Source organism: Cyrtonyx montezumae, unplaced genomic scaffold, assembly GCF_038088225.1.
Source record: "Cyrtonyx montezumae isolate F1298 unplaced genomic scaffold, pur_monq_1.0 scaffold_3, whole genome shotgun sequence".
Taxonomy (NCBI): domain Eukaryota; kingdom Metazoa; phylum Chordata; class Aves; order Galliformes; family Odontophoridae; genus Cyrtonyx; species Cyrtonyx montezumae.
In genome coordinates, this window is record NW_027072034.1 from 154,932,256 (window position 1) to 154,948,101 (window position 15,846).

At 47.7% G+C, this 15,846-nt stretch overlaps 1 protein-coding gene across 1 annotated transcript; it reads left to right on the forward strand.

Moving 5' to 3' along the window:
- Positions 1 to 4,589: 4,589 nt before the first annotated feature.
- On the forward strand, positions 4,590 to 13,548 carry PHYH (phytanoyl-CoA 2-hydroxylase). Its single transcript, XM_065743717.1, has 9 exons — positions 4,590 to 4,683; positions 6,820 to 6,875; positions 7,058 to 7,168; positions 7,337 to 7,502; positions 7,683 to 7,764; positions 8,976 to 9,157; positions 9,941 to 10,090; positions 10,466 to 10,597; positions 12,589 to 13,548. The coding sequence occupies exons 1-9, from the start codon at positions 4,597 to 4,599 to the stop codon at positions 12,640 to 12,642; spliced, it is 1,020 nt and encodes a 339-aa protein (XP_065599789.1). The 5' UTR covers positions 4,590 to 4,596; the 3' UTR covers positions 12,643 to 13,548.
- Positions 13,549 to 15,846: the final 2,298 nt, after the last annotated feature.

Genomic DNA, 15,846 nt, shown 5'->3' on the forward strand with positions numbered 1-15,846 from the left:
TTCCATAACAGCCTTGAGGAGGAGGCTACCTGTAAAATTCCATCAGAGCTGTGAGAGCAGCAGAGAGCAAGAAGGAGGAATTTTGGTAATTGGAAAACTCAACTAGCACGATTGATAAGTAGCATACTTAGCTGGTATCTGTTATAATCTCTGTCTAATGTGTTGGGTTTCCTCAGCTTTTCCCTTTTCTCCTGCATAAGGGGAAAATAACACATGAAATTATCTATCGTGGTATATAAAGTTAGATTTTATTTTTAAGGTATTCTTTTGAACTTAAGTTTTGCTAGAAATCGAGGGCTCACCAGCTGTTTTCTGCTTGGGAGTTACACGGTGAGCCTGAACGGGTGCCCACCCGCAGTGCCTCAGTTGGGGCCAGCTGTAATTCTCAGTGTACTCCTCACCTTTGAGAGATGCTGGGCTGCAGTGCCTCGGTGGGTGGGTAGGGGTTGCCCTAAGCCTGAAGTTTCAGCTGGAGCCAGGAGCTGGGGGCAGGATGCTGCTTCTGTAGAAGGCAGTACCTTTTCCTTCTGTTGCCTGAGTTGTGTTGAAGCTAATGCTGACGTTTCAGCCTGTGCTGCTTTGTGCTTTTGTTAGCCACGTTGACAGTACCTTCTGCTGTGTATTTGTGAGATACAAGAACACTTTGAGTTGCCCCAATTCTCCAACCTTGAAAGAGGGAGCTATGGTAACAACAGGAAAATAATCCTGATATTTCTGAGGTAAAAATCTGTCTCTTAGACACACATTCCTTATGAAAAGGAATTTGGTATGGAACAGCTGTCTTGCAGTTTCCTGGTCCAAAGCAAGGACAACCTTGATGTCACTCTAGGTTGCTCAGGCCTATGTGCAGTCGAATATCTCTAGTCATGGACACTTCTCATTCCCTCCATACCAACGTTTGGCCATTCCCATCCTGCAGTTTTCTCCTTACGTCTAACAGGAATTGTCTTTGCTGTGGCTTGTGCCTATTTTACTACAAATCTTCCGAAAGTGTTTGGCTTTCTTCTCTCATCCCCCATGAATTACCTGCAGAAAACTGTAGGATCTCTCTGCAGCCTTCTCTCCTTTCAGGTGAACTCTTCTCTCAGCTTTTCCTTGTGCTTTATATACTTCAGCCCCCTCATTTTGATGGCTCTCCACTGGACTTGCTTTGCTATGCCTGTGTTTTCCCTGTACTAGGGAGCACAAAACTAGACATGGTGACAATGCAATCTTGCCAAGTGCCTACTGGAAGGAAAGACTCCTCTCTTGGCAATCTGGCTGTACTCTTGCTAATGCTGTTGACCCTTTCCAACCCCACGGGAATAGGGTTGGGCTAATGTTCTTTAAAAACGGTTTCCAAACCGTTCTAGGTTTCCAAACTGTTCTGTAATTGCAGGTGTGCACTGCTTGCTCATATTCACCTCATCTGTTGAGACTTCTGCAAAGCTGCTTTGGAGCCAGCTGCACTTTGTACTGCTGAGCACAGCCCTTTGAGCCCAGCAGCTCAGCCAGCATTCCACCCATTTTTTAGTCTGCCTGTCCCAACAGGGCAAAATCCTTCCCGTTGTCACAGTAAACATTGCCCTTCCCTGGTGCACAGAGCTGTTCTGTCACAGCTGTTCTCACAGATGGTGAGGAGTCAGTCAGGCCCAGCTTGCCTTCGGTAAATCTGCACAGGTTGTTTCCAGTCACTCGTCTTGTCCTTGGTACAGCTGAACGTGGCAAATCCAAGAGAACTTCATCTTTTTGGAGGCTGAGTTATCACTTGTAGTTCCCCACACCCTTTTTATTGCCCTTTATGAAGACAGCTACAACATCTACCTTTTCCCAGTCATCATGAGACTGTCTTAGCAGCAGGAGAGAAAGCTTTACAGTTGCACTGGCTCCTCCTGACACATCCCATGTGGTCCCATGGATCTGAGAACGACCAGTTTGCTGAACTGGTCCCTACCTCATCCTTCTGCTGCACAGGTGATGCTTTGTGCTCTGGGATCTCACTGCTTAGGAACCTGGCAAGCCAGAGGACAGACCCTGCCAGCAATGCCCAAGGCAGGAAAGGTATCGGGTCCCTTGACTTCTTCCATGCCCTTTATTTCTCCCCTCCCTCTAGTTATTCTACTCAGGGTCTACATTTTCCTTTGTCTCCCTTCTGCTGCTGCTGTGTCCATGTAAGCCCTTCTTGAAGCTTCTGTTGATGAAAAATGAACTTCAAGTGTTGGTGGTAGATTTTGGTGTTACTGTCTCATCTACATCTGTTTTCCTTCACATCTAAGTTTAAAAGGCTCATTTTGCTGAACTGCAGCAGCTGCCACTTGCCACTGCAGTAAATTAGGTTTCAGAAGACCTCATCTTTGGAATTACAGTTCTGATCACAGTGTGGATTTAATAGTCAGTTGAGATGCTTATTAAGTTATAATGCTGTGCATTAGAAGCATCTCAGTACCACCGGAGAAATCTTGATTGTTTCATTTTTATTAGTTTTGTGATTTAATGAAGAGAAAGCATTAAAACTAAAAGCCAAATGCAAAACAGCCTTATAAAAATGTTCTATAAAACTTGGTAAACTGGCAGCACTAAAAATACTTTGAAAAGACACAGCTGCTGTTAAATACCACTGGTTTTAATCATTGGTTGTCTTAACAAATAGAACCTCTTCCTTGTTTCTTCTCACAGGTTCATGGCATTCAGTCTGTACTTCAGTGAAGCTTATCAGTAGGTTTGGAAATGATTCGTTCTGTAGAGTTCTTTGTAAATTCTTGAATAAAATAGGACTTATTTATTTTTTCTCAGTTAAACAGAGTATCGTGTCACTTATGACAGAACAGTTGTCCAGTATTTAGAGTGTGAATACAGCAGTCTTGCCATCTGCATCTCTGTGTTTCTCAGTGCTGCAGCACAGAGCAGTGGCAGTGCCTGAGATCAGTGTTCTGCCATCTCAGAGTGCACGTGTGAAATGCTTTGGTCGTGCACTGTATTAATGTGATGGTACAAAGGGTGGTCACCTGGCCATCCCTTCCCCCGTGCTCAGGTGGATGAGGTCTCCTCAGTCACTCTGGGATGTGGTGTAACTGGGTGACCCAGTAACACAGAAGTTGCTAACACTACTGCTAATGTGCAGTAACACTGGCTTGTGCAGCAGCGTTACCAGAAAAACAATAATTAACAAGGAATAATTGCAATCAGTGCACAGGAGATGGGCTTTCTGAAGCTCGAACTATTCTTGCTTATAAATGTATACATATATATACTTGTCTGTATGTCAATACGCATGTATATATGAAAGCATCTTAGTTTTCAAGCTCCTTCATCAGCACAGCAGAGTTTCTAACTATACATTCTGTTTCTTTCAGACACGAGAAGCACTTTCACATGAGATGCTGTTAAGCACATGGGATGGGAAGGAAGAGCTGCGTTGCAACAGGTCTGTGTCGTAACTGCTAAGCTGTGTTGAGTGGCTTTATCTCTTTGATGGGACTCTTACTTGAATTTTGGAACAGTTGAGTTCCTGTTTCAGTCTGGATTGCTAAGGTGCATCTGCGTGTGTGTGTGTGTATATATATATATATAGCATTTACCTGAATTAAAAGCAAAGCTTTCAGTGCAGTTATAATTGGGATTTCAGTACAGCTGTTGCCTGTATTGCTTTTTTACCTTCCCCTTCCTCCTTGCTTGAATTTTATTCGAGAGACTTCTATTAACTTTCTGTTTACCTATGACTAAGTTATCCTATAGATCAAGAGTCAAAGGTCTGATTTTTATTGGCAATAAAGGGATGTGTGCTGTCGAAGCTGCTGCTGTTGTCCCTTCATCATGCCTGTGTACCTTCCTCTGACTACACACAATAGTTTTGTCATGTGAGATTCGTTTTTTGGGCTCCTCATCTTGCTTGTCCCACTTGTGTGAACACCCTTGTTCCCTTGCAGTCCCAGAAGGGAGCTGCAGACCGGATGAGCTCCAAGCTGATTGAACCGTGCATCTGCCAGCCACAGGAGCCACGAACTGGAATGCAGCCACCACTAGTGGTCTGCCCGCCCTGCTCTGCTACACCCTCACTTAAATCATTGGGAGTTTTGCCGCTGGTTTTTGAAGGGATTCAGGGCTGGGGGATATACAGGTGAAGTTCAGAATCGCTTACCATCCACACCCCGGTTTCTGTTTATCTGTAGCACTAACTCACTGCAAGTTTGGACGTTGAGCTCTTGTTTTGTAAGGTGCTTGTTGATTACAAGCCCGTGAAGTAGCTGTAATGCAGTTTTGGGGTACGCCCTATCATCATGAGATGGCCTGGGGCAACAGCAGACCTAATCTCCTGGAGCTGTGCTGAAGCAGTAACGCTGTGTCCTCAGGAGCAGGACCTGGCTGGACTGCTCACGCGGAAGGGAACGGTGATGCGCGCTGAGCAGGTGTGAAGGTTGGCGTACCCCGGCTTGCAACAGTAACGCAATCTCTTAGCACAGTTTCCCAGCCCTGACGCCGCCGCTTCGGGAACGCGCGGCCGTTTCCCGCGCATGCGCAGCGCGGGAGAAGGCGGCGGAGCACTGTGGGGCCGTAGCCCCGCCCCGGCTGCGTATTTAGGGTCAGGCCGCGGGACGCCCGCTGTGGCGGCCGGGCGCCATGGAGCTGCTGGGGAAGCGGTCGGGGCCCGCGGCGCGGCTGGACGCCATCCTGCGGCATCTGTCCCCGCGGACAAACCCTGCTCTCGTATCCTTTCTGCGTCGGGTGTGGATGTCGGTGCTCCTGGGGGTGGGGATCCGCTCGGACCGTGCGTGCCCTGGAGCTCTGCGTGGCCGTCCCGCCCCCAAATCCCCTTGCTGTCTGCTTTTCCTCCCCGGGCTTCAGCCCCATAGCTGCGTGCGGCCCTGACGTGTGGCCGCCTCTTGGCGTCTGTCCTAAAGATTAATGGGCTCGAGGGAAACGAACCGTGCAGGTTGGACCTGACCGCTGGAGCAGCGGCAGCACAGAGCTGCTGTTTGTGCCAGAGTTGTGAGCGGGAAACGAGCAGACTTCGGAGGCATTAAGGAACCGTGACTGGGACAGAAAGTTCCTGGTCTCCAAAAGTGAAGTGAAGGACTGCCTGCTGCTGCTGCTAGAGAGGCTGACAGTATATTACTTAACAAAATAATAATAATTAAAAATGCTGCTGATTCTCATCTAAATGCTGGCAAGTGTTCTGAACTGTAATGAACTCTGGTGAAGAGGGTGCGATTCAGTGGGATGTTAGAGGCTCCAGACCTGTAAGAACTATGAAGGTGTAAGGATGGTAGCTGAGTCCTAAAATGGCTCAGGCTGGAAGGGATCTTGACAGTGCCTGTGTGGTTCAGCCTTTTCCAGATGCATTTGGGTGCTCCCAGGTGCTGTGCTGGCTGCTGTTTGTCAGCGTGTCCGTGCTGTGAGCATGATTCCCAGCTGAGGGTGTGTGAGGGGAAGGGGATGCTTTAAATGCTCCGTGTCTTCTCAAAAATGAGATGCCAGAGGTCACAGCTCCTTTCCATCGTGTGCACCTCTTGTTCTGAGTAATGTAAATAATGTGGAGCAACCCCATTAACTCACACTTGTCTGTGGAGGTGGCAAAAACGAAGCCAGGCAGAGGGACAGGTACTGCAAAGTGCAGGAGGAGTGCATCCAGGAGCTCGGTGGGCTTGTTTTTTGACTCCTGCTTCAAGGAGGTGGAGGTGTGCTCAGGAGGGCACGGTAGGATTTGTCAGGTGTGAGCAGTGAGGAAGGTGGATGACCATGAGTTCCAGATTGGAGTAAAGCTGGGATCTGAAGTTCACTGTGTGGAGCAGTAGTGCCCTCCTTTAGGGACCCCGTTGTGGTGGGACCTGCCGGGTGCTTTCCAGATGGATCCCCTCTGTCCTCATCCTCTCTCTTCCATTCAGTTTTCAGCACTTTTTCCTCCTGGCTCTTATTATTTTTTTACACTTCTGTGTGCATTATGCTTTTCTCCCTCTGTATTCAATTCTCAGTGTGTGGACTATAGGTATAGAACTGATGACAAAACCTATTAAACTAGAGAAGCTTTTATGGCAGGTGAAAAAGGTGGTGGGCCATGCAGGAAGGGCTTCAGTTTCTATAAAATAACCACAAAGCACAGACCCAGAGGCCCACTTGAAAATGCCTTTTTTCTTTTGTCCTTTCCCCTGGGTGAGGTTTCAGTAGCACTGTGCAAAGCTGTTGTGAGAGTGATCGATGCTTAATTGTTCTGTGGATTGTGAGATTGTACTCTGTGTGAGAGAATGCAGTTGTGTTCAGTTGAACCAGTTGAAACTAGCTGTGCTGGAGGACAGGCCCTTAGGGTTTCCTCTGTCTGTGCTTTCCCTGAGAGGTTTGGAGGGATCTGCTCTCGGCAGTCACCAGAGGCAGAGCAGGTTTGCTGTGTGTGAATGTGAAGGTTCATCTCATTTGAATTCTGGCTCTGAATTTGGAACAGCAGTGATTGGAGGGGGGAGATGGAGAAGCACATCCGGGGGACAGTGCAGGCCCTGGCTGGGTTTGGAGCGTAAGGAAACTAGGCCAGTAAACATCTCCAGTGAGCACCTCATTAATTGTCTTTACATTCTTGGAGATGAACCCAAGCCTCCAGCCCTCCTCTGCAGTCTCAGGCATTTTGTTGTGACTTTCCTATACGTATGGTCAGGGCTGTACTGTTGTGCTATGATATAGTTCTTTGCCAGGCATGCTACTCAGAATATGGGAGAGATCCCTTGAAGGCAGAATAAGCCAGAACAGGATCGGGGTGTCCAGCACATCTTGTGTTTTTGAGGTGAACCATGTTGTATGATTCAGGACACTTAGCTGTTTTATTCTTTTGTATATATTCCTTCACTTTTGTTCCAGACATTCATTCCTACTTCAGCACAAGTTAGTGCTGCTCATCAGCCAGGGAGGTTTCGGTAAGTTATACCTTCCTTTGTAGAGAGAGGAAAACCCAAACTAACAAACAAAAACATAACTAAAACAGCCACAGCACCTGCCACGGGGGTTTCTCACCGATTTTCCCCCCTGTCCCTGGTTGAGGAGCTGGTGCTCCCATTGCACCTGCTCTGCACTAACGTGTTTGCCCTGTGTTTCTCAGCTTTACTCTGGACAATGGCATCCTCACCACAGAGCAAAGGCAGTTCTATGAAGACAATGGTTATCTGCTCATTAGGAAGCTTGTTTCTGAGGAAGACATTGAGCGCTTCAGGTACAGGACGCTTCCCTGAGGTGCTGGTGGGTTTTCTGCATAGCACAGGGGAAGCTCTGGGGAGCAAAGTGAAGTTGGGCTGTAACTGAACATGTGTGCGTAGCGTTGCTGGGTTTGGTGTGTTTGAGGTGAGAGGGAACATGCTCTAGCAAATGCCTTCCTTTTCAGGAAAGAATTTGTAAGGATCTGTAAGAAGGAGGTGAGAGTCCCGGGAGCTATGATCATGAAAAAAGAGGCCCTGAAATCTCAGTACGGCCAGACTGAAAGTGTCGTCAATAAAGTGCAGGACTTCCAGGAAGACCAGGAGTTGTTCAGATACTGTACTCTGCCACAGGTAGAAAATGAATAAAAATGGAATGGTTGTGGAGAAGCATATATGAATTGATCTGGGTTTGAACGCCTACCAAAAGCTTTCTTTGGTTCTGCTTAGGCTAGATCTGCTACCCTCGGCCATCTGTCCTCTTGTCTCTCATGTTCCTGATGTTTTGTTTTTCTAATGTCTTCTTCCCTGTAGATCCTCAAGTACGTTGAGTGCTTCACGGGGCCAAACATAATGGCAATGCACACCATGCTGATAAATAAACTTCCAGATTCGGGTAAGATCTTGGAAAACAGCAGTACAGAAATCAATGTGTCTGTGTTGTTTATCTGGCCAGAATTGAGGCACCTTTGGTACAGTGCTTTCTTTTGATTGTATCTTATTGTAATGACATTTATTGTGTTTCAGTTTTAAGTGTTTTTTGTTGTTGCTCTGCTCGAGCTGCTTCGGTTCAGGAGTGGTGAGACCTGAGCTATGCTTCCTGTGCTCGGGTGTGCAGATTCTGAGCACACACACAGTGTGTTGAGGTGTTAAAAATACCGACCTTGTGAAAGTCGTCCCCAGCTGTCATCTTAGAAACACCACAGAAAGGTGTGTTAGTTTTGTTTGGGGATCCAGCAGGAGAGCAGGCATTCTTAATGCAAAAAGAAAACAGTAGCAGTCAAGAAATCAGAAGCTGCTCCATGCTTCAGAGCTCTTTAGGAGAGATGCAGTCCTCAGGGGAGTTTTTGAGGCTGCCTGAGATCTAAATAACGTGTCGGAAGAGGCAAGTAGAAGCACCCTGGCTATGCCTCCACCTGAGGAGTAAACTCCATGGCAGCAATCATCAAATGTGTGAAAGCTTTTGGTGTGGAAGGGGATGATTTGTTTCAGTTTCTGTAGTGAGAAGCAGCAAGCACATTTTCAGTAGAAGTTCTTTAGGCTTCAGGGGGGAAAAGAAATCTTTAGGAGGAAGGCTCGTGGAGTGCTGGATAGGCTTTCTGTGAGGATTCAACAACAAGAGAAGACTGAATAAACATCTGTTGGCACAGCCCAGGGAGGATTGATTCTGCTTACAGCAGCAGTAGATCAAATTGCTGATAGCCTTTCCAGCGCTGCTGTTGAAAGTCTCTGTACTGGGAAAAGTTTATGCAATGCTGTGTAGGTTAAACGTTCACAAACTGGAGTGCAGCCAGTGGAAGGCAAAAGCTTGTTGTGTGGGTGGTGAAGGCCTCTAAAAGGAGGGATCTTCTGAAGGCTCGCGTGGCCAGGCGGCCTCCTAGCACACGCTGACCCAAGAGCACAACTGTGTCTTGGACTCAGGATGAGAGTGCAAGTGAACTCATTTGGTTTCCAAATCAGTTCCCAATCATTTCCAGTCAGCACTCAGCAGGCTTCACACTGGCAAGCAGTGCCTCCCTAAGACACAATAGAAGTGCAGTGTCTCAATAGGAAGGAAGAGGCTGTGTGATGATTTATGAGGTTGAAGATTTTAACCTTGTGTTGCAGATAAACAGACCTTTCTCCACCCCATGCACCAGGACTTGCACTATTTCCCGTTCCGGCCAGCAGACCGCATCGTGTGCTCCTGGACTGCCATGGAGAGGGCTGATGAGAACAACGGGTGCCTGGTTGTGCTGCCGGGGACACACACACTGCCCCTGAAGCCTCACGGCTACCCGGAGTGGGAGGTAGAGTTGCATTGGAGGCACCGGGGGTGTGTGTGTTGTGGCCACACTGCAGCTGGGGAGGGTTCACAAGGGCGGGTGGTGCACAGGTCAGCGCTAACTCCGTGTGACTCAGCAGTGGCTCAGCTGAACCTGGGCAGATTTGTTCCTGTACCCAGCTTCACCTGAAGTCCTATGGAGTGAGGTTACTCTGTTTCTTCAAGACACACCCCAAAGCTGTGGACCTAGGTGTTGGAGGGGAGCTGAACTGCACCCCAGTTCAGGGCCAGGGCCTAAGGCTTCTGTGTAGTCTGGCACATTGTGGTGTAACTGCATGAACACATGCAAACATTTTCCAGTGTCCTTGCCAAGTCTGAGGACTCTCCTCCTGTGAATCTATTCTAGCTTGGTGTGCACACGTGCTTTCTTGTAGAAGAGAAATGGAAAATAAACAACTGGCTGGAGTTGAATCTAATGTTACCTTCATCTTAACCTGGCCTGGCACTGGTGTTGGTTCTATGGGGAGCAGACAGCTGGACTCCAGAGGTGCTCTTCTCTGTTTTCTCCAGCAGATAAACTCTTGGTTGTCAGCATATGGCTTCAGAAGACAGAAGTGTTGTTATTTTGCTGCACCTCAGACTTGTAGTAGGACTTGTTGGCAGGCTCTGAGTTGAGCATCCTGAGTATACTGCCCAGAGGAGTGCAGATCAGGAGCACTCTGCTTTTCCTTGCACTGGGAGTGTGCACTTGCTCCATCTTTAACTGAATGATTTTAAGGAATTTATTTATTTATTTTATTTTTCCTAGGGTAAAACAAACAAACTTTTCCATGGGATACTTGATTACAACGAGAAGACTCCCAAGGTTCACCTTGTCATGGAGAAGGGAGACACAGTGTTCTTCCATCCCCTGCTCATTCACGGCTCTGGGATAAACAAGACATCGGGTTTCCGGAAGGTAGGAAACCAACTCATGCTCTGTTTATTTATACATGAACTGATCAGAACAATACCTCACCTCTCCCCCTGGTATTTGGATTAGAAAAGTTCTTTCCCCTGCCCCCTGAAGCATCTCTGAATATCCAGAGCCTCCAGTATCCAGCAAATAATCCAAATGTTACTCTGCGTTTGGTGTGAATTAGTGAGTAAGAAGAGCGTGTGTGCAAGAGAGAGGGGTACAGTTACAGGAATAAACTGAAAGGAGGAAGGAATCTGCTGACTTGGTCAGCGAGGAAGGAGTGGGGTGCCTATGATCTGGGCCATGGGAGCTTTTTCTACCATTGTCTTGTTTTGCAATCAACTCGAGTGAGTGATGGCCCATTTCCTCACACAGAGCATAAGCTGCCACTTTGCCAGCTCCAATGGCCACTATATTGACGTCAAGAACACGACCCAAGCAGACCTGGAGAAGGAGCTGCAAGAAATGGTACACAAGAGATATGACATGCCTTCTCTGGATCTCAAGGTAAGGTTTTGTGTATCCTTCATTACGTATCCAGTTCAGTTCCCTTTGGTCACTTTCTCTCGTTTGGTGCTTTTTGCTCTTCTGTCACAGATGCAGCTGAGGTGCGTGGCAGAATAAAATATGTGGAGTTCTGGAAGTGGCTGCAGGGATTTTTTGACCTTTTTGCTGTTAAGACTGCTTCTTGCTGTCTCGCTGCCTCTGCAGAAGGGCTCTTGCTCTCTAGGCTGCTCTTTTCATGTCTCTTGAGCTCTAGAAGTTCTTCCTGCTGCCCTGCTTATCAAAATGGATTTTATGAACGTACCTTGATCCGTTTCTGTGCAAGCAGGGTTATCACTGAACCGGAATGGCTCAGGTTGAAAGGAACCTTAGAGTTCATCTTGAGTTTGTGCAGGCTGTCAGCACTTCTGTGGGTGTCTGCAGTTGGAGTTGTTGAAGTGAGGAGGAGCCCTGGGCCCTGCAGCTCTGAGGCTGCTCACATTTGCTGCTTACACCATTTGGGGGCTTTAGGCTTTCTGACCACGCACCCCAGCAGGGAGCAGGAAGGGACACAAAGCAAGGAGGCCTATAAAGTCTGCCCTTCCCTGCATCCCCTGGCTCCAGGTTTGTCACAGGGAGTGAACCTGAACCTGAATCTTTGCAGTTGTGCTTGGGCTACACGATATAAGCAGGAAGATGTGTTTATCTCTCACCCTGAATGTGCAGTAATAAGGTGCAGTGAATTCTGTGCTTGTCCACAGTGGTGTGGCTGCAGTGCTCGTGGTCTCAGCTCCTCCTGGCAGGTGCATTTTCTTTTTAAAAACACGGAGCCACATCTCGTTGCAGAAGGTGGTGGTGGTTGTTGTTAGATACCATATCCATTGTTCAGACTCAGGACTGCAGCAGGAATGCTGGTGATGACATACATAAAGAAGATAAACAAATGGGTGTAATGGATTCTTGCTAAATAATTGAAACTGTTGCATAAGATAGAAAACAAATCTGAAGTTCACCGGCAAACAAATTCTAAAGGTTCAGACACTGGAAGGAAAAAAACCAACTTTGTTTCAGGAATTCCTTAATCCACAGCAGCTCCCAAACACACACATCCAATAACAAGGCAGTAAAGCCTACGTGTGACAGGCAGCAGAGTTCCATTCAAATCCCTGCAGGGCTGTTGTGGAGGAGAGGGCTTTTCTTTACACGTTGGCTTTGTTGTTTATTTTCCCATAGTGTGCCAGGGTAGGGCTGGGTGTCGGCCTCTGTTTTGCAAGCCTGGACTTAATTATTGTTTGTAAAGTTCCAGCTGATGGACTTTTGATAGCTGGAGTTAGTGAAGTTTGCAGTGAATGGATGCTCAGGGAGGCTCGTTCCTGCTCACGAGTTGGAAATAAGTGTGTGCCCGTATGTCTTAGATGAGTCTGCTTTTTTGTAGCTTTGTGCTCTTCTTTAAAGCTCTCTCCCAAGGAGTGCCCAGCTATCAAACTTTACCTTCCTGAGACGAGTGATGAGAACTCAGTAATCCTTGGGAAACAGAGACAAGAACTTGCCCAAGGCTTACCACTGTGAGGGAAGCAGCATTCCTGTCTGTGCTTTGCAGTCTGCAGCAGTGTCTGCCCAGCACCCGGTTCCTGGCTGAGGGATTGTGTTTGTATGCAACACTTCCAGCTGCTTTCTGTTGCAGGAGGAGTGCTGCACGCTCACGTGTGGCACTACCCAGGTTGTCAGTCCGGGAGCTTTTTCAGGCACCCAGAAGTGCACGAGGGAGGCACTGTGTGCTCAGGCAGGTTGGGGTCGCTCTCATTGTGCTGCTGGTTGTTTCCTCTTCTGCCACCTTCCAGAAGTGAATATAGGAATCTTGCAGTCCATGTCAGAGCTGCAAACAATTTCCTTTCTGCAGGTAGAAGCTGCGCCTCGGTCCTAATTTTGGATGTATTTTGGCTCTTGATCTTTAGAATATGAAAGGATGCTCGGTGTCTTGGTATGATTTTCTTTCCTTCATTTTTGTTTTGAAGGATATTTGGACCTTCAGAGCACGACTCGTGCAAGGGGAAAGAATTAATCTGTAGAACAACCTGCGAAGACCAGGATGGGAAATCGTGGCTGTATGAGCTGCTGTGATGGGAGAGTGCAGACCCCATGTGAGCAGTTGGAGTTGTGTGCACTGTGCTGACCTCTGTATTGGTAACGCAGCCAAACACTGCACTGCTGAATGGTTTTATGCTACTACAAAGAAACTGCACTAAGGTTGGGCAGCTGATGTTCATCAAAGAATACCTAACTTAGAAAATCAGATTTGCTTTGGTTCTTCTAGACACTGAAAGAATTGTAGTCTTTAAAGATCACCTCGATCTTTTTTGATGTTTTCACTCTCATTTTGCTTTTAAAAGTTTCTTCTGTGCCATGCCTTTGAGCTGACGCTGTATTAATATCTTTATGCAAGGATTTATGTTGGAGTATGTGATTTTTAAACTACCCAACTTTGTGTTCCACACAAAGCACAAGGAATCAGCTTTGTGTGAGCCTTCAGTACGGGGTGTGCTGACGTGGGAAGCCCTACCGATGCCAGCAGGAGCCTACAAGGAACTGGGTGAAGCAGCAGCTTGGATGGAAGAATGGCACTGATGGAGCAGAGTATTACTGCTGGTACGTGGCCTGCTGTGGTGTGGGTAGTTAACTGAGCAGCACTGGCACAAATGTGTGATAGAGCTGGGAACTCCTGTGCGTGCAGAGCATCGTGCTGTTGGCCTCACACAAGTGCTGTGGGGCTGTGTAAAGCAGGGCAGTCCTGCTCTGAGGAAGGTGGTTTGGTGTGTGTGCCTTTTGGCCCTGCCTGCTCACAGGGTGCTCGGGCTGTCCTCAGGATGTACGGGGTGGCAGGGTTGGAGTGACGTGTACCAAAATGATCTTGCACCTTTCACATGATTTATTTTTCCCTTGACTTCTGAAAGATCCTTCTGCTTTCAGAATCTGGTTTTGGAAGCGATGATTTTGGAAGCGATGATTAAACTCGAGCTGAATGACCCTGGGAGGTTGCGTTGTGTTATTGCTGCCATGCAGAAATCCTGTTGATGGATACGGAGTTGTGTACCCCAGTATAAAAAAATTGCAGACCTCAGTCCTTTTCCCCTCTGCCCTTCCACCTGAAAAAGGCACCAGACTGTGCTGCTGCACCCCACATCCTGCTCCAGAATGCCCCGAACCCTCTCAGTGTGCTCTTTGCTTCCTGCACGACCTGAGCAAATGAATTGTGATGCCTGGAGGCTCTGGTCAGTGCTGCTCCATACGCTCTGGGGTCTCTGTGAGCACCTTGGGTGTCCCATCGTTCTTGGGATGGGGTCTGTGCTGTTGGTGCTGCACGTGTGGCTGAGCTGACTGCAGAGGGACCTATGGCCACAAGGAAGAGCTGCAGGTGTCCACCCGAGTCCCTGTTTTTGAGTTTCCACATTGAGTTTCTAATACAGGGACTGTGACAGAGAAGGGAAGAGGTTTGTTTTTTTGGAAGTTTGTGCATCAATGGGTTTAGGCTTACGTTTCTTCTTTCAGAGGTACAGAGATGCTGAAGGCCTCTTAGATCATCTAACCTCTGCAGTCTTAAGAGGAAGGGCTGACTTCCAGACTTAAAAGGCTCTGGGCTTAGCCAGGTTCACCAGGGCTCCTTGGCTTCTCCTCATGCACAGGAGGGCAGCTGGGATCTGGGAGTGCTTCCTGGTTGTTCTTCTGCCCAGAAAAGATTCCACAGTGATGGGTTTTCAAGACACAGACCTCTGCAGGTGTGGTGAAGTCAGTCAGCCTCCATGCTGTGCGGACACAGCTTATGAGGTGCTGATGGTTTAGGACTGGTGGAAGGGAAGCCAGGGCTTGGCTGCCAATGCATTTGCCCTTATTCAGCTGTCTGTGCTTGCAGGAGGCCCCGCTGGTTAAGGCGCTTCGTGAGGCTTTACGTGCTGTAAATAAGTGCTTCTGTGAAGCCTGGTAAAGGACAGTAAATGCAGAGGAAGTCCTTCCTTAAAGTTCAGATGTGTTTTTCCAGACCAGGAGTTCAGATGTCAGATTGAATCCTGTGCTTCCTGACCTCTGTGACAGCTGCTGCGTGCTCAGTGCTTTGATAGGAAGGCACTTGAACGGGAGCCAGAGGGAGGTTTTGAAGCCTGGTTTTGGTGCCTGTTGCTGCAGATCAAAGTTGTACCTTCGTACAAGAGAAATGGGGAAAAAAAGGAAGCTTAATGAACCGTATTACAGGCTTTCAAAGGTGATGCAGCTCTTCAGAAGCTTTTGCAGTTTAAGGAAGCTGAGACCCGAGCTGTTTCCTATGCTGAGGCATCCAGACTGTGCAGGCACATTGTGCATCGAGTACAGTTTGTTGGTGTTGTTCCCGGTAACTCCACAGCACAGCTGTGGACCTAAAAGCCAAATCTGGGCCCTGACTGTGCCACAGAGTGAGATTTAAAGTCACTTGGCCTCAGAACTGTGTCAGCAAAGAGCATGCTTAGATTTGCCCTTGGAAATAGCTCAGGTGTGTGAAGAGCTGGAAGATGAGCAGCTGACCACGATTTAATTGCAGGCTGTACCTTTCTCCTAAGCCAGGATGCTTCCTGATGGATAGCTGACCTGACCCAGCATTGGGGATATCCTTGGCCTTCTCCAATGGGAAGCGTGGACTCTTCATCACTTCTGCATGAGCCCCAGGGCTCACCTTGTCACAGAGCAAGGGGACACAGTGTTCTTCTCACCCCGTGTATTCACAGCTCTGAGGAAACCAAGCCATTGTGGTTCCTAAAGGCAGGGAACTACCTCTAAACGCAGTTATCAGGGTTATTTCTTCAGCTTATACAATGAACACCATTAAGGTCTGCTTAACCAAGGGCTGGTTACAAAACCAGTTGCCTGTGGGAGGTGCAAGGAGGAAGAATCCTCAAAGTGACCTCCCAAGGCCAGGATGGAAAACGTGTGCCTGAGCATCAGCCTCTGAGCAGGGGGTGCCACTGCCTGGGGCTTTCTGCCCTCTGTGTGAGTAACCTTAACCAAATACTGCACTGCAAAATCTTTTTATGCTAATGCAGAATAATTGCACTGAGGCTGAACAGCTGCTGCACTTCAAAGGAAACCTGACCTACGAAGGAAAATGATGACAGGAGATGTGCTTCAGTTCTTGTTTTTTTTTTCCCCTCTAACATATCTCCTGATATATATTAACATAGTATCAACAATGTATGATTAATCATCATCTTACTAACATAGCAACATTTACAATTAGATGAAATCATTACTGG

Coding starts and splice junctions, on each gene's coding strand:
- PHYH (XM_065743717.1), top strand. CDS start 4,597: ATGGAGCTGCTGGGGAAGCGGTCGGGGCCCGCGGCGCGGCTGGACGCC. Junction 9,158..9,940: donor ACGGCTACCCGGAGTGGGAG/GTAGAGTTGCAT, acceptor TATTTTTCCTAG/GGTAAAACAAACAAACTTTT. Junction 10,598..12,588: donor TGCCTTCTCTGGATCTCAAG/GTAAGGTTTTGT, acceptor TTTGTTTTGAAG/GATATTTGGACCTTCAGAGC.